This window comes from Lates calcarifer, linkage group LG3 (genome assembly GCF_001640805.2).
Source record: "Lates calcarifer isolate ASB-BC8 linkage group LG3, TLL_Latcal_v3, whole genome shotgun sequence".
NCBI classification, from domain to species: Eukaryota; Metazoa; Chordata; class Actinopteri; family Centropomidae; genus Lates; species Lates calcarifer.
In genome coordinates this window covers 9,430,541-9,454,279 of record NC_066835.1, presented here as the reverse complement: position 1 = coordinate 9,454,279, position 23,739 = coordinate 9,430,541, and the positions used below count along the sequence as shown (strand labels likewise).

Sequence of the window (23,739 nt, the reverse complement as noted above, 5' to 3'; positions counted from 1 at the left end):
TCATTGTAAAAGTTAAGCGATGAAGCAAATCTTTTTTATGGCCTCTCAAACCTGGAGGTATAAAATGCTTCACAAAGCAAAAGGAGAAACAGCAATTCAAAAAATATATTTATATATATGTCATATGCACACAGACACAGCTGTGACCTCTTATGGAGATATACAATTGCTCTGACAACATAACACTGCTCAATACCTAATTATGGTGTTTGTCTACACTGTGTGTGTGTGTGTGTGTGTGTGTGTGGTGTGTGTGTGTGTGTGTGTGTGTGTGTGTATTAACTAGGGCCCACAGCAGCAGAAGCCACTGGGAGCTCTTGCTGACTAAGAAACCACGTCACTATTTATCACCGTGACAACAGACAGGAGTGGGCCATGGCGCCCCAGAGAGCACCAGATCTGCAATGCCCATGTGTCTCTGTGTGTGTGTGCGTGTGTGTGTGTGTGTGTGTGTGTGTGTGTGTGTGTGAAATGCTGAGTCATGTGACCTCCTGTGGTGCTGCTCTGTCAGAAAACAGTAACACTAGCTTAGCCTCTGTGTGTACGTGAGTACTCTTGTCGATGCATGTGTGTATGTGTGCGTCTGCGCGCACTGTAGCTGCACTAATTGACACCTCAGGTCACCTTAATGATCTTAATGTGCCATTGCAGGTAAGAACAGGATACAGAATCAATGAACGTCTCTTATCAGACAAACAGCTGCATTCTGCAGAGTTGTCATGCACATTGCATATAACATGGCTAAGAAAACAGTTAATGATTCTTCTGAGACTTTGGTGCTTTACTTGAGCATTTCTATTAAGGAGACTTATACTACATTCAATTTCAGGAGAAATCATTATTATTATTATTATCTTTTACTTCTATCTGATGACTGCTGTTAGTGCAGATAGTGCATATTTTTCTTCCAAACTGATCTATCAGTATGTGCTAAATGTATTGTTTAAATAAAGAAAAACTATCTGGACCATATACAACAACACAATTTTGTGGTTAAAAAACAAAACAAAAATAAATAAATAATTATGCAGGATTTAATGCAGGACACAAACTTTTACCACTGTTTTAGACATTTCCTAGGCTGTAATTCCACCTCCCGGCCAGCAGGCGTCACCATAAACAAATGTTTGCTAACGTTTAACAACCTGAAAGCGGAAGTCGCCCATTATCGGTCTTCCGCTCCCCTTAAACGGCATGGCGAACTTCGAGCATGCTGAAGACGACCCAAAACATGTGAAAATGTCTGGTGAAACCCCCGCCGCCTGCGACCAAGTCCAACCGGCCGAGCTGTCCTCCGTACCGGGCAGAGATGCGGGTGCGGTCCCGTGCTCTATCCCGTCTTTCGCCGCCGCCTCCGAACTGCTGTCAGCTCCGTACTCGTGTCTGGTCATGAACACGCATCGGAGACACATCGCCTTACCGCCCGTATACCTGAACAAGAAGAGGACAGGTATACAGACGGAGCTGGAGGCCGAGCTACTCAAGTTCTCCCAGAGGTAGTAACACAAAAAACACCTTTTCTTTTATATGAAACAACATGTTCCAGCTTATGTCGACAGCTCTGTTGTAGCACACGACACAACCACCATTAATGTGTATAAACACGCAAATAGACGACTGTAAAGCATTTCTAACGTCGTGTAAGGTCAAACCTGTTCGTAGTGTGTTTGTTTAACTATTGTCTGTCTTGTAAATGACGGTTAACTCCGTAGCAGCGCATGTAACATATGTCTGGATCCATTATCGGACAGATATCAAGACACTTACCTGATACGTAGTCCGCTACAAGTAAAAGTTTTGTCTGCAAAATGTAACGTTTGTTCATGCACTGATCATATTAGCATGTAAAGATTTGAGCTTCTAAATACCGAGTAGTGTCTATATAGTGTTGCTATAGCTGTTAAATGAATGTAACAGGGTATGCATTACAATATTTGCCTCTGAAATGTAGTGGTGAGATGTATAAAGTAGCACAAAACTGACACACTTAAGTAAAATATATGTTCCTCAAAATTGTCCTTAAGTACAGTATTTGTTACTGTCCACCACCACCTGGGGATAACTAAACACAAGAGCAGTCTAACGGTCTCAGGCTTCCTCTTGGTCCTAGTGAATAAATCCATTTATTTTGGCTACTCAAACTTGGGTCGAGCAGGGAGAGATGGAAATCTGCAGTACAATGGCAGGAGCAAGCCTGAGAAACAGCAGTCTTAGTAAGGAGGTGAGGATGGCATTAGAGCTGCAACTACAGTATACAACAGTCTGTTAAGGTTTTATGATGAATTGTTCAGTCTGTAAATGTCAGAAAGTATTGAAAGATCCTCAGGTAGCTTGTTTTGTACAAAACTATAAGATATTCTCTTTACAGTAATCAAAAGAAAGCTGCAGTCAGTAAGTGTTTTTCACAATAAATGATGATTGATTAATAACCAAAATATCTGAGTCTGTTAACGCTTTGTCATCTTAATTCAGAACTAATTGGCTCAGCATTAGACGACAGACCTGCACTCAGTTGTAATTATGTGCCAAAAAGAATGCTTTGTCTGCTATCTGTTGGTGTCAGGTGGAGCAGAAGTGTGACACAGCCTCTTACAAATGTTCATCATATCATGTTGCACTGAATCAAACGGTTTCTATCCCACAACTGGCCGTATTTGTCTCATGCAGTCTGAAAGGAGTGCCTTTAGCTTATGACAACATCAGGATAGTGGGCCAGCACGGAAACATCTACGACGACAGCGGCTACATCCACATGGACGTAGAGGCCAACTTTATCCTGTTTCAGCCCAAAAAAGGACAAAAACTGCTGGTGAGGTTTACATTTGTAGCATTTGGCAGACCCTGTCATCCATAGATAATCATCACTGACACTGTGCAATAATGTATTTGTCTCAGAATCAGATAAACAGGAAACAAAAATTACACACATTACTGACAATATGACAAGATAATTACTGTAAGAGACTCTACATAATTTCCTGGGGCTTATTAATACTTTTCAAACTTTTTGTCTAACTGGTATGGCTGGTAAAAGACAACGCCAGCCCCAAGGAAACACAATCAAAACACTTTACCGTTTCCCTGTTCCCAGGGTAAAGTGAATAAGTTAGGAGTAAGCCACGTGGGCTGCCTGGTGCACGGCTGTTTCAATGCCAGCATCCCCAAACCAAACCTGGTCTCTGTGGAAACCTGGAGGGACGCGGGGCCGAGGATCGGAGCAGAGCTGGAGTTTGAGGTGACCGCACTGGATGCAGATGCCGCAGGGGTGCTGCTGATCAGAGGTCGACTGGACAGGACCAGGCAAGTGTGTCACGGTGGTTGGAGGAGGGATGGGGAGAAAAGACATCTCTCTCTCTCTCTCTCTCTCTCTCTCACTTTCTTCCTCTGGTTCGTTTACACAGTCTTTTTAAGTTTGTCTTGCATCAGTTGTAAAAGGTTTTGCAGAGGACATTTCCAAGGTGTGGTTTGACCCTTAAATGATTTTTGTGTTTCTGTGTTTGTGCGTCTCAGGGTCCAAGAGCTGATGGCTATGGGTGAGAGCTCAGAATCGAGCGTCCCTGCAGAGCAGATAGATGGAGCAGAGCCGAACCCAGAAACCACAGAGGAGTCTCCTGGCGACACCCCTAAGAAAAAGAAGAAAAAGAAGAAAGACAAAATCAAAGAGGAGGAGAGAGAAGACGAGGTAATGCCCTCCTGCCAACAGAACAGTAGCACAACCCCAGAGCTGAACGGAACGACGGATGAGGCAAACGGCAACGAAGCTGGTGAGGAGAAGAAGAAGAAGAAGAAAAAGAAGAAGGAGAAAGGCGTGAAAGAAGAGCAGGAGGAGGTCGAGCTCTCTCCCATGGAGGTCCACGGGAGCGACTCGAGCGGCTACGTCAGCGACAAGCCAAGCAAAAAGAGGAAACATGAAACTGGTAGCGATGTCACATCTGGTTTTAGTGAAGATCCTGAACCACCAAAATCCAAGAAGAAGAGGAAAAGCAACATTGAGCAGTTTGCCTGAAAAACGGATCGTATTCTGTTTGGAAATCAGGTGAATTGTGGAGAATAATTGAGGAGATACCTACCATGTTTATGACAGGGAAATACACTGACGTGCCTTAAAGATTAAACACAATTTTTAGCAAGCGTGTTGGTTAAGCTCCTCTTAAATCATTTACAACAGAGGGCCAGGCAGTAGCAGCCTTTCTGCAGTCTCATTTTGTAGCTTGTGCAAAATCACATCAGATGCAGACTTGACTCGTTAGTCCTTACTGGATTGCAATTCCGTTACACTACCTGATGGGGGCGCAAAACAGCTTCATACATCTGCACTCAGACACAAAAATACAAGAGTGAAACCTTGTCAGCCTCTGGCTGTGAGTGGAGCAAGGGCAGGTTTTTTCCTTAGAGTTGTGGAGCCAAATGGGACAAAAGAAACAACAGAGACTGCCAAACCCAGTTCAAAAAATGTGTTCTTTTGCCTCTTGTACCTCTGTGAAGTCTTTAAAAGGAATGTCTTTGTAAAAGCAGCAAGGACAGGGTTATTTTTTACCACCTCATATTCACAATATTCAGTCAGTATAACAGTATGCATCATACACTGCAATGATAAATTGTGTGTAGTTTTGTACTGACTTCCTCTAGTGTTGTGTGGACAGTTATCACGGGAAGTTGTGTTGTCTTTTTTGGACTGTGAACCAAAAAGAAATAGAAATTAAATCAGTTTTCCTCCCAATTAAAGATCTCTATATTTTGATGTGTTTGCACAGCTTCCTTTTCTTTATTCAGTGATTTAAAATGTTCATAAATAAAAGTAGGATGTTTTTTAAAGGCAAATGAGCCTCTAGTAATAACAGCATAGCTTTAAAGATTATTCATAACAAGATGTCTTGTTTTTCAGGCAGATTCCCTCCCACAACAAACTTTTTAATACTCACCAGTAGGTGTCAAGTGATAAAGCGTTGAGAGACAGCTCTAAAGATCTTTCTGTTTTCTTTACCCCCCCCCCCACCATCGCCTTTCAGTGGGGAGTCTAATTAGCTGTGAGGTGCTAAGTGTTGGAGAGCTTATCAGGAGCTGCCTAAAGAGGACAGATAAGGAGCTGCAATTAACTTGGCTCATCTTCATTTGTCACACCTAATCATTATATTTCTGTCAGCGACATGAGATGCCCCATTGGCATTTCTGTGTGTTCTGTGTTGTTTATATCCAACTACACTTGCTGTTTTCCAGGAAAGATTGAGGCTAAACCAGCCAGTTTTGTCTATTAAGAAATAATGGTACCCCTTTCTAATAAGGTGCACCCTTTTAGAGGGTACAAGTTGTGACTCATGGCTTTATCAATTGTTAATGAATCATTTGCAAATACTTTACGCACCAGTTCAACTAAGAACAACTTTGGACTGGCTGTGATGTGAAAAATTCATTTGACCTGTTGGGCTGTTGAGCTGCAGATGATTAGAGAATGAGAAACCCCAAAGTATTTATAAAATGAACTGTTTTTGGAAATTCACACATTCACTTTCTTACTGAGATGAGAAGATTGACATCACTTTCATGTCTGTATGAATGTCTGCTTGTTTGGTGAATGTGAAGCTACTGCCAGATGCCAGTTAGCTTAGCATAAAGAATGGAAATGGGGAAATGGCTAGTCCCCCCCCCCCCCCTCTCTCTCCTTCTTAACCCAACCGGTCGAGGCAGATGGCTGCCCACCCTGAGTCCGGTTCTGCTCGAGATTTCTGCCTCTTAAAAGGAAGTTTTTCCTTGCCACTGTCGCCTAGTGCTGCTCATGGTGGGATTTCTCTGTAAATACCTATTTCAAAGAGTATGGTCTAGACCTGCTCTGTATGAAAAGTGCCTTGAGATGACTTTTGTTGTGATATGGCGCTATGTAAATAAAACTGAATTGAACTGAATTGGAAAAAAAAAATCCACCTACCAGCACATCCAAAGCTCATTTAATAACATATCTTGTTTGTCCAATCCATCCAGAAACTTCAGTCTAAATATAACAGTACTAACTGATACTTACTGGAGTATTTCTTGGCCTAGGCCGGTTACTTATTGGAGTTTCTGCTGGTTGCCTGGCAACTGATCCAGCAAATACAGGATTTCTATTTTTACTTTATTAAATCCTGAGATTAATCATCTCATCATTTTTACAAATTGACAACCGGATGTTGGTTCTCAATAATAATAATAATCCTGCTTCCAGCTGAAGTACACGCCGAAACAAGAGGAGCGCACACACAAAAATAAACATAAAAGCTCATGTTACACATACTTTAGCCTCCTGCAGAATAACATTAGCTCCATTTAGAGCTTTTTTTTTTTTTTTTTTTTTTTTTTTTTTACAATCTGATGTACTTGTAAACACAGCCATTACAAATCGCTCCCAGTGTTGCCAGAAAGGAAAGCTCTGAATGACCTCAAATTGTGCAACCTCCACTGTTTGAACTGTACAAATACACAAAACACTTAGCACTTGTAATCTCGAGATGGAGAGATTTAGAAACAACGATATGAAAAGTTCAAGCGATGGTTCGCTGTAATTTGTCCCGTTCCGACCTCCCTCTTTGCCTTTATCGCTCTCATTTGCTTAGAATTCAGCCCCAGTCCTTGTGCACATCTCTTGCACCTGTGTGCCCCCCACCCCACCTCCGTCGACGCTCATTTATCTTACCGTTCCTCCTATCACTCCCTCACGCTGACTCGTCCTCTTCCCCCTATCCTGCTTTCCCTCTCCTCCTCCTACTTGTCTCCCAGATTTATAGGAGGCGGTGTGCAGTTCAGACACATTCCACTTCTGACAACCACCCCTCCGCCCCCACCTCCTGCCACTGGACTCTCATATCTAGGCACGGCCGTTTATCTTCATAATCCTCCGACAGAGAGAAGAAGAGGGAGGGTTAGAGAGATGAGACAATAGGAGGAGTGTTGTTTTTGTTGAGCAGGCCAGACTATCTTTTCATACACCTCTGTCTCCCTCTTGCTGCCTCAATAGGAGTGGTCTCTCTAATGTGTGTGTGTCTGTTTGTGTGTGTGTGTGTGTATGTATAGGGCTAGCTGTGGGGTCCCTATCTCCTGTGTCAAAGTTTCCAGGCCTGCATGGCGGCTCCTACATGAAAGAACCTGTGGAGTCTTTATGGAGAACAAACGGCGCCCTGACGCAATGCTCCAGGTTCAGGACACACACACACACACGCATGCGCGCAACGACCCATGCCACACACTCGCTGGCTCGCTCGCTCATTCACTCATGCAGACACACCACATCCACAAACCCGCAATCCACAAATCCCCATCCTTGCACACCCCCGTTGGCCAGGCCTAATTAGTTATGTGGTCGGCACTCTGCTCTATCCCAGAGCCCCAAATGGCAGCAGGTCATAAAACCTTAAGTGTTCCACCAGTCAGAGCTGTGCAACTGTGGCCATATATCCTCCAACACAGTCCAGGGCTAGACTGAGTCGTATCAAAGCCCATCTCTCACAGGCCTACTGACATCCATGAAATCCCTTTATGGCATTTTCAAAGACATTTCTGAGAGATTTTTGGCACTTTAGCTTTGCATCTCTGTTTTTCATGCTCCCTCAGGTAGGCAAATAGCCCGTGCTCACACAGAGACAGACTGACTCAAGCATTTAACTCTTTCCCAAGGGATCAATGTCTGCACACACACACACACACATACACAAGCACACATACACGCACACTATTAACCCCAAAAATAAACGTTACTTTTGGTTGGTGAGCTGGATTCCCATAGCTAGTTTGTTTCCTTGGCAGCCGACACCCACCGCCCTGTCCCCAGTTGCCCTGGCGACAACAGACGGGTGTTTCCTGTGACACCATTTTGCTCAAGGGAATTGTGTATGGGTCTATATATGTGTATGTGTGTGTTTGTCCAATTTCACACTCATTATTTTGGGGATTCCTCGGGGAGTCATCAGTGAATGGGTTAATGAAACATCTGAATAGATAAGATCAGATATTTAGGATCATTTCAGTCCAGTGATCACCTGAAGATTTGATTTTCTGGCTTTTTCTTCTCTGCTTGTCTGGGTGTCACATTCTGCATGTGAACAGAGACAGAAAATAACAAAAGACAAAAAATGTGAACTTTTCCTTTAAATTTGAAATTACTTAATTCAGTTTCAACAATACCTTTCTCTCAGAGGACAGGTCAGATTGCCAAGAATTTTATTGCTTTTTGCTGCTTATAATTGTTCAGTTTTACAGCATTTTTTTGTAACACATTGCATGATGATCATTTCTGTATGTTTACATCTCGTGCTCAGTTGAAATATTTTCAAATCACTCAAATGTAGCATGCATCGTGTGTTTTCTCTGTTATTACCAAATAATATTTTTCCAGGTTCAGGAAGCATTTTTTCTCTGACTTTTTCATACAGTTTGAAATATTTCTTTTTTTGTGTGTTCCTGCCTACTTGTATTTGTGTGAGTGTGTTTGTGTGTGTGTGTGTGTGTGTGTGTGTGTGTGTGTGTGTGTTTGTGCTCTGCCCTGGTCAGCCAGCCCAGTGAGATTAATAGGGCTCAGTGTAATCAGGAGGTAATGGGAGGCTCATAGGCGTCTAGACAGTGTTCAGACCGAACCATAACTCCTACACCCAAAACACGGGGGAAATGTGGCAGGGAAAGGACAAAAGGTAAAAAAAAAAAGAAGAAAGAAATAAGAAAGGAAGAAAAAAAATAACTTGGTTTTAATCTTAGCTGTACACAGTTATTATGATAGTAACATCATCTGCAGGCACGACACTAATAAAGAATGAGGCCAACTCATAGACATGAATGTGAAAGCGAGTGTAGTGATTTATGGTGGAACAACAAGCCAATGTAAAAAATGTATTTTTATCACTCCCTATACCTTTTGCGTATAAATCGAGAGGAAAGTAGAAATGTGGAGAGGAGTACTGAGAGGTGGGGTAAGGAGAGGAACACACACAGCATATCATCAGACTTTCAACCACAACCTCCCAAAACCACAGAAAAATAAATAAGCCAAGAGGGAAAAAAAAAAAAAACTTCTGGGTCTGGAAAAAATGATCTCATGTTTAGTCATGTAGCTTTACAGGACAATACCCAGGACACAACTAAATATTTTATTATTATAATTTTATGACAACCTTGTCAAACTGCAGAGCAGGGCTGAAGGTATCCGTGTAGGAAAGAGGGCACGATAGAGAGAGAAAGAGAAATAAGGAGGAGAGGGAGGGATGAAAAGAAAGCGAAACCTGGGTGGCCAATACTGGTGATGATGTGTACATTAGAGCTGATTGCTGGAAAAGCACTTATAAAGTCATTGACAAGAAGATGAAAAGAAACTCCCCTGATCAGTGAACCATCCACTGACTCTGGCAAGCAAGCTAATTTGAATTTCCAAAGACTATATATGACAAATATGTTAAACATAAAAAGAAAGATACAAAATTTTCCTCAGTGAGTTTAGATATCAGTGCCTAAAGACAGCAGCATTCACTGAAGGCAGCTTTGAGAGCTCATTATTAACATGTTGAAACACAGTCAGAGAGATTAAGCACTTGTCAAGAATCAAATTTGATAAGAGTTAAAGGTGTTATACGTAAGTATTTTAGATTAATACTTTCAGACATTAACTAAAATTATCAAGAGAATGTGAAGAAATAACAGTTTTGACATTATGTTCAAGACATGTGGGAATTATGTTGCAGAAATATCTAATAGCTAGCCCTGGCCCGGCCTGTCTTATCTCAGGATGCCACTTTGTACCTCAAGAGGCAATAGTGAGTCACTGTAGTGTCCAGTCTGCCCTCAGTCCAATGTGAGAGGATGAAGGTGTAATGTGGCCCAGAGGACATACTTCAACCTCTTGTTCAGTGAGTCGTTGAATGAAACAGTAAATGCAAGAATACCTGCGATCATTATCACTACTGCCACCTGCTGGTAAGTGAACAGCTGTTGGCTATGCAGTGTTAGCAAAAACGTACATATAGCACCTACAGTATATACCTGTTGAGGGTATAAGTATGAAATTACAGCCACTGTTTTTTGGGGGTAATCAGTGCAACGTGGGGAATGAATTGTGCCACAGGTGCACCATGAGCAACTATACAGCATCTACATTTTGTAATAAGTCTAAATGCTATAGTAAGTGTACATGTCAGTGTCATGTGCTGGAGGGGGTTTTTCTAAGTCTTGTAATTCTCCAAATCACTTGCTTCACTTTCATTTTGAAGCTCTATGGCAGATGCAAGCACATTCTTTAAAGATGATATGCCAAGCTTGTTTCCCAAGAAATTGCAGAGAATTTCAGAGGTACTGGAATTCAGCAAGTCCCAATTCCAGTTACTGGATTCTATGAATTAGCTGTACAGAAAGTTTAAGGCTAACAATATCTGGCAGTGTAGTCAATTTAATGATGAAAAAAAGTTATGACTGAACTTTTAGGGCAGTTCATAAAATTTATGATGCGGTAGAAAGAAACGGTTCCAACAAAGATCCAGCTTACTTTCAAAGCTTTCTGTCAACTGTCTTTAGCAGATGGAGTTACTCATTGAGATGGTTGAGTTGTTAATCATGTGACCTGACTGTGGAATTTGGTGGGGAAAGATTGTAACCCCTGTCTCTGTTGAAGGATGGGAATATGCAGAGAAAGGCCACAAGATATGGTAGAAACCTTTGGAAACAGCACAGATTGTCTTGAGTTGAGATTTTTTTTGTCAGTCGAGAATTGGTTTCTGTTTGGAGAGTAGCTATTGAAACTTCATTTATTTTCATGCTCTTTGGCACCATGAGCTGTTAATGTTGTTTTTTCCTGATTTTTATGAGCTTCTCACAGATTTAACATTAAGCTCATGAGTGATTATTTTAATCCTGAACCACGAGTAACAATAATGCATGATTACAACTAAAGTTATTGGGATGCCATTAGGTGCTGTGACTGCTTGTGAGGCTGATGATGCAAGCCTCCTTCCAGTACTGCCTATCATTCAGTAATCCAGCTAAGAAGCTAAACATTCAGTCATTCAGAAGTTTTGTGTTTGTGAGAACTAGTGCAGTGCCTGTTCAAAATGTGACTGTCTGCATAGGGGCTGATTGTGTTGCCTGCATTGGTCAAGTCTTGGCATGCAAAATTACCCATTACAGAAACATAAGAACGGTACAGAGCCCCACTGGGATCTTTGTGTAAATGTGAATATCCTTTGGCTTTAGAAATCTGTGCACATGGTTTATAAGAAATGCTCACAGATTCATAGTCGCTGCCCTCAGATTCATAAATTGTGCCCTAGGATCCATGTCCTCAAACAACTTGGTTTGCATGTGAAAAGCACAGTAAATACAAAGTTACACAATGAAAGGGGTGAAACATCCAATGGCACACAGTTGAGTTCCGCCTTTCTTAAAACCTTGGCATGTGTGTGCTGTAAATTGTCCAGGTGCTGCACTGCCCTCATAGTGTAGTTCCGCCTTTCTCTGCATGTGAAGTAACATGCAGGGAAGCAGCGTTTGAAGCTTTCTCGTGGATTGCTCATCCCCTCCAAAAAAAACTGCACAAGCAATACACTGGCCAAGTTAGAAGTGGATCAGATGAGTGGTTGTCAAGAAAATCAAAATACAGTCAAGCAGAGATTCCTCCATTTATAGTTAGATTAGCAATGTTTTTCTTCAGTGCCAACCATATTTTCCAACTCGTCTTTGTTCCTAAGTGGTTGTGGCACTGTGGTGAGAAGAAAAAAGTCACGTGTAAACATATTTTACATAAATTATCTCAGTGTAAAGAGGAAAAAACACTGACTTAACAGATTATGACTTAGCCAAACAAACCCAGACAAACACACTTAAAGCCAATTGGCCAACAAGGCTAAAGTGCTTAAACCATGGCACTCCTATTTTCATCATCATTATCATCATCATCAAAGAGTTGTCATCTCAGGCAAATCAGGCATCTCAACATACACCACGGCTGAGAATATGACACTTAAAACAAATGAAACATGGCACCCTCAAAATACACAGTAGAGAGTGGGTGACCTTCTTTCAGAAAATAAACACAGACATTACTCAGACAGAGCTGGAGGGGGTGGAGTGGGTTGAGGCAAGGTGCTGACATGGGTAAGAGTGGGTGGGGGAGCCGTGCCATGCAATGAGATTTTTGGTGTGGCGGTGGAGAGTGGGAGCTAAGAGGTTGGATTAAGAGAAAGAGGCTAATTCGGAAAGGAGGAGCTGAGGGCAGGCAGCGGTTTTGGCAAGTGGGAGGTGTAGGTTTGGAGGAATCGGGAGGGGGGAGGCGAGCAAGGAGATATATGATGTGGTATTGGGGTTTATCCAACTTCCACACGCACGCACACGCACGAACCCTACCTTTTCACTGGCCACCCAGCTGTGTAAACACCCCACGACTGAGCGTTGGCTAAAGCGCCCAAGCCAATCAGAGGGCGGGATGCAGGGGAAGGTGGGACAAGTGAACCAATGAGTCAGCTTCTGGGTGTGGAGAGAGACGGAAAGAAACAACTGAGAGAGTCAGAGTGACACAATGAAGAAGAGGCAGATAGGTCAGGAGTTAAACTCATCTCCCTTACTCCCACTGTCTCCCACTCTGTGCCTGTGCCTCTTTCCCTCTCTCCAATTTTCAAAATTCCCTATAATAATATTTATAAAACAGAATACAGGATTTCTTTCTCATGCATATTCTGTTGCTGTTTATGCAGTCAGTTTACAATGACATCAACTTTCTCACTGGGTGAAGTAAAGTAAGCTTTGTCACACTGGCTAAATTGCTTTATTTTCATAATTTGCAAAACAGTTAGGAAGTGAAGGATGTATCAGTCGGTAAGAGAAGAAAACAAGCAAAGAAAATGAGGGAGGCGCGGAGAGAAACAGCTCGGTAAGGGAGAAAAACAGAGAAGGAGACAGATTCAAGGAAAGAGAGAGAGAGGCTGAGAAAGAAATAGAACGAGAGAAAAGTGTCCAGTTTCAGATTTACAATGGTAGTGGGAGAGATTTGGCTGTGTTCTTATAGCACACTGAGGACAGAGCCAGAGGAGGAGTAGGAAGACAGATTTACATGGTGAGAACAGCTCTGGCTGCTCTGGAGCAGCACACTGGACACGTACTGTTCTCTGGTGATCTCTATATTAATAAACTACTTCAGTGTTACCACACAATACTTACATATTAAAAATACATATTTCTTTCACATTCAGTCCTCATGTGAAATTAGTGAAATCATGTTTCCCAACACGCAGGACTCAAAGTCCATTCTTTCCAGGTATTACTGTGGTATTATGGTGATATATGGTCCCAATATCCATGAGGGATTCATTGTCAAGATGGTGTCTGTGCTATGTGCTGTAAGATAATGCTTATGAACTGAAGTGCCAGGCTGTCCTGCTGGGTGTCTTTGGTAGATCCACTCTGTAGAAATTATAAGATGAAGCTTCGTTTTCATACTTTCAGAGTCTCTGTTATCAAAAATGTCATTAAAAATTTAAATTACAACCTCTTTGCGATTTTTATTAGCCACATTAGCTGCAAGGCTCTGGGGATGCCACTGTCTGTCTGTTGGTCCATCACTTTAGTGCAGACTGAAATACCCCATCAGATAAATTTGATGGTCCCCAAAGGATGAATAATAATTTTGGCTGACTACTACTGACTTTTCATCTAGCACCACCAGCAGGTCAAAGGTTCCACTTTTACAGTGGAACGGATCAACACTGACAGCATGAATTGCCACAAAACTTTGCGCCGAAATTCATGGTTCCCAGAGGATAACCCTTGCTGACTCTGGAGATCCTCCGACTTTTCCTTCAGTGCAATTATGAGGTTGATATTTGCGATTTTGAGTGAACTGTCGCCATAATTATTGGAGAGTTAGTGTGCTAACACCATAAGATGGTGGCCATGGTTAACATTCTGCCTGCCAAACATCAGCATGGCATTGTAATTGAGAGCATGTTAGCATTTAGCCGAAAATCCACTTGACTGAGTTGAACATCCAGACTTCTTGACAAAATTGGGGTTCTAATGTTGGGGTTGTATCTGTCAAACCCTCAATGTTTACTTCCACAAACATTTAGTCACACCACAAACTATCATTAATTTCACTCTGTGTAACCAGTAATAACAGAGCAGAGCAGGAAATGTGCTGTAATGAGCGCCTGTGTGAAGGTCTGTCCTGTGTGTTTCCACTCAGACAAAACTGGGATAAACCCCTGTAGGTGTGTGTTTGTGTGTGTGTGTGTGTGTGTGTGTGTGTGTGTGTGTGTGTGTGTGTTTGCGTGCCTCTTTTGGGGTTTTACTCCTTATTTAAGACCAATATTTACCCAGCAGCCCCAGGGTGAGATTACCTCATATTCTCCCGCCCAGCTGTGCTTTCTCAGCGTTTCCACGACAACCGGCGGAATGTCCCATCATGTTTATCTGCCCGCCAGGGAAACAGAGAGGAGAGAGGAAGAAGTAACAGCGAAGGGAGATGGAGAAGATACACTTAAGCTGAAGTGTGTATACAGGACGCTCACACTCGTGTGTATATGGAATAATCACAGAGGAATGCAAAAGGAAGGAAAAAGACAGAGGCTCTCCATTGGTTACTGATGTGTTCACACAGATGGGAGTGCAATCAACAAGCTACACTTAATTAATGGTATATAACACACTACGTTTTTATTGTAAGCAAAAATATGTTTTTTATGTAGCAGGCAAAACTAATCTACAAAAAAATAAGGAATGCTTGCCAGCTTAAAACTGTTGATAGAAGTGTTCAAAACTCTTTAAATATTGTCATATATGATTACTATTACATTATCAAGTATCTATAATTTGTTTAAGCATGATGTTTCATAGGAGGAGTTGTAGCTGTTGACAGTAATAAACACTTAAAAAATATTGTGATATCTTGCTCGTAGCTACATTATATTGTGTAATAAACCGTTTATTAGAAGATCTTCTTCATGGAAGACATTTTGACATGTTGCTGTAGGAAAAGCACAGGTTTAAATACTTAAATAGATGAGGGCTGAGTTCCATTTAGCTGCTTCAGTTTCAGGGTCCTTAGATTGTACCTTCTGGCTCATTGTCGCACTGTCATTGCTTAGTGAGATACTTGAATGGGCCAGAGCCTTCACTGCAGAGCTTTTTCTACACACCTATGGGCAGTTCAGCCCTGGCTGAACCAGGGTTTGAACCCATAGCCTTCTTGCTGTGAGACGACGGTGCTAACCACTGCATCAGACCAATATTATTCAGAGACTATCACTGTGATAGAATATAATGACCTATCAACCAAAATGATCACAATATGAACAGAAACTTCATTCAAACAGCAAATCTCTGTTCTGGGATCATCTGTGACCTCTGACCTCCCATGAGGGACAAACCAAAGGAGGACTTATCCTCGGGGATCAGCATCTGACTGTACCTACTAAAGTTGAGTGCTTTGAATTTTTCATGGCATTTGGAACAATTCGTCATCATGAGTGGGCTTTAAAAACCACCAGCACTACTCTAGCTGAATTCAGCAAATTTTAGAACACAACACTCTCTCCTCCTTTTAACCACAAAAGTTGAGTTGTCCTTGAGTAAACTGTTTAACCCGAAAGCACCTAAAACTCATGATAATTTTTCTGGACAGTCCTTGAGTCTGGATTTGTGTATGAAATGTAACTTTTCCTGTTGCCTGTTTGGTCATTACTTAAATCAGTGTTTGTGTTCTTAGTCAAACTGCCTGATTAAAAATATTATGAGATTAAATCTGAAAAATCTCTATTGGATAAAATGAAAAGGAAGGAAATTCTATTTGGCAAGTCAAATGTGGAATTAGTGTCTCTCCACATAACCTCAACAGCAACCCACACTGTAGACATCTCCCAGTGTTTTTGGACACAGCACCTGGATGAAACAGATCTGCATGTGTCCCTACATTGTTCAGATAGGCGCAGTAATCCATCGCAGCCTATTACTTTGGCCCCAAATTACCTCTTACACAAACGAAGCTTGTGAAGTGGTGGGGAAAATCAGTTTTTACCATTGCTGGGTTTCCATAAAGAATGAAAAATGAGAGTGAGTGACTGAGTTCATAAAGTCAGCCTCAGTAAAAACTTTAACCTAGAAAGCAAATAGCCTTCAATTCAGACTCAACTTCTCTGATTTTCACATCTTAGTCATCACTACTATCATCGCCCAGTACAAAAAAAATGGTCTCACTGATGCAGAGCACTTTATAATGACAAGCACTCTCAGATATACCACCACTGACTTACACCAGTGGACTTCTCACTGGTCCCTGTAGTGTGGACACTGTCTTTCCATGGGAACCAATAGTTATTTGCTTTAATTTGCAACAGAAAAGCTTGTGGTGTATAGTGACTGTTAGGGAATGTTCTATTTGGTCTTCCCCTGGCCTGTTTAAGTGATAAAAGTGTCATTATTTAGCCTCTGAAGCTAGAGGGGAGAGAGCAAACAGGACTGTATGACCCTCCGTCAAGAGCCTCCGTTCTTCAGAAGCTCATTAAGGGCCTCCAGGACAGCACATCAATTGGCAGGGCCCTCTAGTTTCCTCTCGGCCTTTTTAAGCCTCTTTCCTCGGATTCAGCCTCACTCATCGGCCGACTAACAGCACAAATGGACTCAGTTTAGAGCTGAAGAGGAGCATGAAAGATGTCGCGCTGTGAAGTGGCATAGGCGACTTATTAAAACAGCAGGAAAAGGCTCTTGGATTTGAGCCAAATAGGATCTCACCCTGTCGTGCTCTGACCGGATTTGGGGAAGTTTTTGGATCCACTTTTTAAGATGCTCTCCTGCTTTGGTCTCTGTGTCTGGTGAATGATTTTAGACAGTCCTGAAAGCTTTTGATTGGCGTCAGCTCTCGCGCTTGACTGAATCGCAGACCCATAAAAGTGACATATTCTCTATGAGACTGCAATCGGGGGCTGAATATGGAGCTGCAAGGCCGCTTAGTGGACTCCACGTTAATAAATTTTGTCAGTGACATGAATCTGATAGAGTTTCCACAAAAGTACACTTTGGGACCGAAACAGCAGGTGGATAACATCCCACCCAGTCCCAGCGACCAGACGCGGCTGAACGACTCGTCCTGGAGCAGGGGTTTGGAAAACGGCGTGCGCACCGCGGAGCTCCGCGCCGAGCATCTGGTGATGGGCCCGTCGAGGTACTACAGCCGCGGGGCCCACGGGCACACCAAGTCCAAACGGAGGAGGATCATCACCGTGGTCCAGCGACAGGCAGCCAACGTGCGAGAAAGAAAGAGGATGTTTAGCCTGAACGAGGCGTTTGACGAACTGAGGAGGAAAGTTCCCACGTTCGCCTACGAGAAGAGACTGTCCCGCATCGAGACACTCCGCCTGGCCATCGTCTACATCTCCTTCATGACAGACCTGCTGGAGAACACCTGAGACAGGACAGTACAATATTAACTTTACTCCACGGAAACTGGACTAGACTGGGTTTATTTCGGCGAGGACAACGACACATGAGAATGAACTGACAACCTGATCCAAGATGACATTCAACAATTATCACCTTTATCTCGAGTTTATTGTTACAGCAAGATTTTTTTAAACTTGCCAAGAAGACTTTCTCCAGATATTTCATTTAATATATAATAATATATGTGGCTTATTGTTGCTTAAAAATAAACCTATAGCCTATAGCAATGTATGTGTTCTTCGCACTCCAATGCAATGAAAGAAGAAAAAGCATAAAATTCAATTCAGACTCATTTTGACCAGATTTATAGGAATACAGTGTCCGATCAGTCCCTGACAGTTTTATGACCTGGGTGCAATGGAAGGCTGCAAACAGTAAATACAACCTTCAATAGACGCTGTGGGCTACAACAACATTTCTAAGCTGGGTGCACAGTGGGGTTTCAGGTGTGTGTTTTTCAGCACCTCGGAGAGCGACACGGCCTCACCTGGTCCGTCACACACAGGTGTCCCAGCGTGAGGCTTCCTCACTCAGAGCAAATGCGGCTTTATTAGACAAAGATAAAGTGGGTTTTGAAAAGCAAATCTCAGGCTCACGGCGCGACGTTTATCTTTGTCTCTGAGGTGTCAGTTTAGTCAGTGATATGATGTGAGAGACGGGGGATTCAGGCCCGAAAGGCGCTTGTGGCTGTGAATGGGACCGTGTCGGTCCTGCTGTGGCCCTCCGCAGACCACCTCCACAAGTTGCCTGATCTAGTTTCAGTCACATGTAGAGGTGGCCGGATTTTGATCATATTTTGCGGTAGGCCTCAGATCAGGGTGGTCATGTGTAGGCTCTCTCTCTCTCTCTCTCTCTCTCTCTCTCTCTCTCTCTCTCACCTCACTTCCATCTTTATCACCTCCAGTGTTTGCATTGCGGTCCGGCCTGCTTACACCGCCTTCAGCGACCCCGCTGTGAGCACGGATCCGCCCTGAGAGCTCCCTGTGACGGCCCGTCTTTTAAACCTGAGCCGCGGCCTAGAGATCCCTGCGGGAGTCAGACACATTTAAGCGCATACCTCAACGCGGGGCCGCTGACGGGAAAATAAACACCTCGGTCTGCTTATACGAGCAGAGACCTCCTGCTGCGACAACCTCCTGTGTTTCAGTAGGTCTGATATTTTTCACAGCCACCACCACTGCTCCCATCTCAGATCCGAACAGAGAGACTTGAGGCCTGCAACACACAACATGCTTGTGGAAGAATTTCTAATATGTTCTTTGATTATTTTTTTTTAACAATAGGAAACAAGTCAAATGTCCACACATGTTGATGTGTGGTGTAGCAAGCTTTTTAAAAAAGGACAAAAATGCCAACATGGGACTAAGTTCTTGTCAGAGTTCATCTGATAGACTTTCAAAAGAGATTCCCATTCCTCTCTTTAATTCAAGTGTGTTAGAAAAAAAATCACCATAATGCATTTGGGGCAGAAATAAATTGGGGTGGGGTAGGAGGAAAGAATTCATCCCTAAAAGCGGGAGTGCTCAGGCCATGCACAAATCTGCACCTATGATTCAATAACACCGCCCCTACTACACCCCCTCCCTTTCCCAATCTTGTGTAAAGGAGCCTGCATGTCTTAAACTCTATTCCTAATATCATAGCTAGCCCTCTCCTTCTCCTGCAGTATTATGTTACACCCCTCCTCACCCAATCACAGCGCTCCCCAAAATCCTCCTGCCCGCTCTTATAAGAGCCCCGGTCGTCCCAGTCTGGCAGCCACCTCTCCCTCTCCGTGGCGCACGAGATTTACCGTAATACCGAGCCCACACCCCACTCCAGGCCACGCTCTGCGTTACCTGTACAGTTTGTTGATGTTGTAACCAGTTCAGGGGATCCGGGTCAGGGGGTTGTAACGGTCTATCAGGCCACAGAAAAGTTTTTAGGCAAAAGACGATGCGGGAAGAGGACTCCTCCCCAATGGACAGCGCGGGGAACAGCGAGGAGGAGACCGACCGTCAGCTGCCGCGGCGGGGCGCGAGGAAGCGGCGGGCGGCGAGGAGGATTGCGGACGCGGAGGAGGAGGAGGGAGACGTGGAGAGCCCGAGCCCCGAGAAGAAGAAATGCAGGAAGAGCTGCGACGGCGGCGGCGATGGAGGCAGCGCCGGGAGCGGCGGCAGCGAGGCCAGCAGCAGCCCCGCGCGCTCCTTGGATGACCTACAGACACAGCGCGTGATGGCCAACATCCGCGAACGGCAACGGACGCAGTCTCTCAACGAGGCATTCACGTCGTTACGTAAGATCATTCCCACCCTGCCGTCGGACAAACTCAGCAAGATCCAGACCCTGAAGCTGGCGGCCCGGTACATCGACTTCCTATGCCAAGTTCTGCAGAGCGACGAGCTGGACGCGCGAGGAACCAGCTGCAGCTACGTGGCGCACGAGCGGCTGAGCTACGCGTTCTCGGTCTGGAGGATGGGGGGCGCGTGGTCCCTGTCTACTACGTCCCACTAGCGGGGCTGCTGTGGATGAGACTGCACGGTAGGCTGAGCTCCTTTCACTTTTCATCCTGCAGGGAGACAGGCTGTGCCAATTTTACGCATTTTACGCACCGCACCCAGATGAAAAATCGAGGCAATAATGTTCCAACAGCTTTTCTTTGGCTGCAATATTTGAATGAAATTCCCCCAAAACTTTTCAACAGTTCATTAGGCCTGCGTTGTTTTCGTTATGAAGTGGGTGTAGGTCCCTGTAGAGAGTGCAAAAACGTAAATTATGCTTTATTTGTAAAGCAGCCACAAGATTTCACCATTCACCTTCACATATAATATTCACATATCACCTAATTGTCATTTACAACTTATATGTAAAGTGGGGGATTTAGGAGGGAATATTCAGCTTACACAGATGCATTAAGAAGTTGCTGTACAAATGAGTTATTTTTCTCTGTTGCTCTTTTTCCTGATCAAATGCATATTTTTCTCACAGATTATCCAGACTGTGGAACAAGTGGATCAGTCCAACCCTTCAGATAGACTGAAACAGGCCAAACACAGCGGGGGCCCATGGCTGCAGCCACTGTGCATCAGGCCCTGAGAAGAGAGCGGGCTTTTCATATTTCCCTTTTGCAATGGACTGTAACGTTTGCAAGGGAGCACTTAGGACAGACGGATATGAAGAAAGAGAGACCACTGCGACTATGAATGTTGTTTTAAAAAAAAAAGAAAGAAAAACAAACCAAAAAAAAAGAGCTCTGAGGAACTGCTCTGTTTTGAAACATGAGTGAAAAATGACAGTTCATTCCACATTCCCTCCCTGTGACAATGTTTCACAGCAAATGAAGTATTTTGTATTTATTTTTATACACAGGTTCGAAAAATTCCTTTCCCCCTTTCTCAAATAAAAGTTATTTATTTTTGGGATATCACAGAATGCTGAATGGATCTGGAGTCTGCGCATTTTGAGTGTTGTAAATATTTGGTAATATCTTGAATAAAAAAAAAGAAGGTATGTTTCATTCCTCTCAGTTGTCTGGATATTCATTAGACTTTGACTTAAGTTCTAAAACAAGAGGCTAAATAATAAACAGCTCAATCTCAAGACCATCAGCTGAAGACATGAGGGTAGACCGTTATTTGACACAAAAGAATACCTGATATTTTGAAACAAACTCATTTCCCATAGTCTCAGTGCTTTAAGTCTGTGCAGAGAGTTTATTTTCATTTGTTTTTGCTGAATCCCCAGTCAACTAAACCACAGTGGAGGGGGACAAAAGAAAAACATCTCATACCCGTGGCTTATTCTGCAGTGATTTCTTGAGCTCAGGGATCTGGGAAAGCCATAATTAGTTGGTGGTCTGTTTGAACAGGGTGAATGTGGAGCTGTGGGAGGCATGCACGATATTCCCAGATGTCCTGCCGAGCCACAGGTCAGCATGGGGGTCTCCTGCAGGTGCTGCAGCAGCCACCTCAAGAGCTTTGACAGATAAAAAGCAATGGTTAGACTGTGTCTGATTACATATACCTGCAATTCTGATTATTATTAATTTCTTTTTTAAAGAACTAATTATCCACATATAAAGAAAGTAGAATATCAAAACAAAACTTCAAGTTGCAGGACCATGGTGAAAACAAAATAATCTTAGAAAGTACACATGATGTCAAAACTGGCTCTACACAGTGGAATTTTAATGCTGTATAAAAACATTTAAAATCTTCCTAAATTGTTTATTGAATCTGATTTTTACAGTTTGACTCCATAGATTAATGAGAAATAAGAACACATTCAGGTTGTGCCACAAAAACCCACCTTTCTGCTGACACACCATTAGGGACATTAATGGTCTCAATCCTGTCTTTATTAGAGGCTCACAGACCAACCTCCAGAAAATATCTCAATAGATATACAAAGTAAAAATACCAAAGAACTATCTGTGTTTTAATATGTCATTAGATGCATACAGGGAAGGCAGGACCAAGACTACATTGAATCTACATTGCTTTTACCTGCCTACAACCAAAAGTGATGTAAAGATCCCAAATGAAAAGTGCTACAACAGTAATATCAGTTGGACAGACAGAGATGAAAGATGCTGAGTTCAATACAAACTCACTATAGTGCGTTTCAGAGCTCCCCACAGGGTTGTTGAGGGATGATTATGGGAGCATTACTGTGTTTTTGCATCACAGGTTGCATGCGGAAGGTAAAGCCATCAGCTCTGACCCGGGGCCCTCGCCAGCAACCAGGGGGAATTGATTCCCACCCTTAGATCACCGTGGCCATGTTATCTTAAACTTGAGGCTGTTGCTCTGACACGGAGGAATGTCACCTCTGAGGTTCTGAAACACACACACACACACACACATATGTTGTACACACACAGAGGGAGATTTCTCACGCCTACCAAATACATTCCACAGAGAGAGAGAGAAAGAAAGAGAGAGAGAGGGAGGAGAGGGCTCCTGCGACTCAGCTCGTACCCCACTTTGATGTTTGAAGGTAATGGGATGACCGCTTGTTATCAGTGTGAAGGCATCTGGCTCTCTGGATTTAAGTGTGCTATGATTTATAGACTCTTTGATGACTGACACTCACACTCACACTCGCTCTCTCCCGCTCATTAATCACAGTTTATATCTGCCTGCTTTGGGTTTGTAGTCCTTAAACAAATCTAAATGTCAAAGGTGCAGGCCTGTGTTGTGTTTTAATAATGCCAGGAGCTGTAAATCTTTGTGAAAATGGATTTTTCATTCCTCTACATTGACAACAGGCGCAGGTTGTGGTTTGTTTAGCCAGTTTAAACACTCCAGCAGCGGTCTACCTGTCTCTTTTTACTTCTCTCAGCTCTTTGTCTCCCTCACTTCCATCTCTCTCTGAAGTTCCCCATTACGGGGTAACAGGCCCTGGTTTATATTAACCCTCAACACCACAAAAAGACAAGGGGGGCGGGAGGGGGGAGGAAGTCGGGCTGAGACAGACAGACACAAACACACACACACACAGGAGGAGAGAGACCTAGAGAGACTAGATTCACAGGTCTGGTTTCCATTAGTGCTAATTATCTGTGTTTCATCTCAACCCGATGCAGTTAGTGAGTGTGTACGTGCAAGCATGCGTCTGTGTGTTGACCACGATTGTGTTTACCTGTGTTTCTGTGCGTGCACACTATTGTTTGTAGTCAGCTGCTTCGCATTCATGCATCTCAAATCAAGACAATCATACCAGAGAGGAACATTCTCTGAACTGAAATGAAACACTGCACTAAAGCCTTTCTGCCTCCATTCATCACCGGCAGATTAACTATAATAGTGAGCATGAAGAGTAGATACGGATTTGTTGCTGGCCTTCTGCAACAATGTTGAGCATATTTTGGTTTAGTTGAGAGAACATAAAATTTTAAAAGGCCGTATACAGTAGGAATCAGGGTGAGAAGTTGGCGAGGGGATGATGGTGGAATAATCCTCCTGTCAAATGCTCCTGATTTATTATTTCATACTTACTGAGCAGTATATTTATTGTTAAACAGTTGCAATATTTTGCTAGCCAGTGAGATCATTTGACTCATTGTATAATGTCTGGTGTGTGGCAATGTAGGGAGCTTTCCAAAGTCAGAGAAATAACCCTGATAAGGATTTTCCCATTTTGGACCAGAGACACGTTTCTCAGTAGTAAACCATTAAAAACTGGGGAGACGTGTTTGAAAGAATTAGACATTTAGGAGGCAGTGGGGCCTAGTGAAAGACCAGAGTTGAGCTGCATTAGTGAGTTGCGTTATGGAAATTGTAGGATCCAGCCCATATTTGGGACAGAAAGTCAGGCTATCTTGGCCTA

At 43.2% G+C, this 23,739-nt stretch overlaps 3 protein-coding genes across 3 annotated transcripts; all 3 read left to right on the top strand.

Annotated features, from left to right (window-relative positions):
• Window positions 1-1,158: 1,158 nt before the first annotated feature.
• polr1f (RNA polymerase I subunit F) lies at window positions 1,159-4,741 on the top strand. Its single transcript, XM_018667943.2, has 4 exons — window positions 1,159-1,496; window positions 2,668-2,809; window positions 3,092-3,300; window positions 3,511-4,741. The coding sequence occupies exons 1-4, from the start codon at window positions 1,195-1,197 to the stop codon at window positions 4,004-4,006; spliced, it is 1,149 nt and encodes a 382-aa protein (XP_018523459.1). The 5' UTR covers window positions 1,159-1,194; the 3' UTR covers window positions 4,007-4,741.
• A 136-nt stretch (window positions 4,742-4,877) lies between these two features.
• On the top strand, window positions 4,878-17,824 carry LOC108877766 (fer3-like protein). The gene has a single exon (XM_018667929.2). It carries the CDS (start codon window positions 16,920-16,922, stop codon window positions 17,394-17,396), a length of 477 nt encoding a protein of 158 aa, XP_018523445.1. The 5' UTR covers window positions 4,878-16,919; the 3' UTR covers window positions 17,397-17,824.
• A 1,330-nt stretch (window positions 17,825-19,154) lies between these two features.
• Window positions 19,155-20,934, top strand: twist1a (twist family bHLH transcription factor 1a). Its single transcript, XM_018667917.2, has 2 exons — window positions 19,155-19,950; window positions 20,398-20,934. Exon 1 carries the CDS (start codon window positions 19,366-19,368, stop codon window positions 19,921-19,923), a length of 558 nt encoding a protein of 185 aa, XP_018523433.1. The 5' UTR covers window positions 19,155-19,365; the 3' UTR covers window positions 19,924-19,950; window positions 20,398-20,934.
• Window positions 20,935-23,739: the final 2,805 nt, after the last annotated feature.

What these genes read in the sequence shown, in the direction of transcription:
- twist1a (XM_018667917.2), top strand. Translation starts at nt 19,366, where the DNA reads ATGCGGGAAGAGGACTCCTCCCCAATGGACAGCGCGGGGAACAGCGAG.
- polr1f (XM_018667943.2), top strand. Translation starts at nt 1,195, where the DNA reads ATGGCGAACTTCGAGCATGCTGAAGACGACCCAAAACATGTGAAAATG. An exon ending in AAAAAGGACAAAAACTGCTG is followed by an intron (nt 2,810 to 3,091) that starts GTGAGGTTTACA and finishes CCCTGTTCCCAG; the next exon opens with GGTAAAGTGAATAAGTTAGG. An exon ending in GGTCGACTGGACAGGACCAG is followed by an intron (nt 3,301 to 3,510) that starts GCAAGTGTGTCA and finishes TGTGCGTCTCAG; the next exon opens with GGTCCAAGAGCTGATGGCTA.
- LOC108877766 (XM_018667929.2), top strand. Translation starts at nt 16,920, where the DNA reads ATGGAGCTGCAAGGCCGCTTAGTGGACTCCACGTTAATAAATTTTGTC.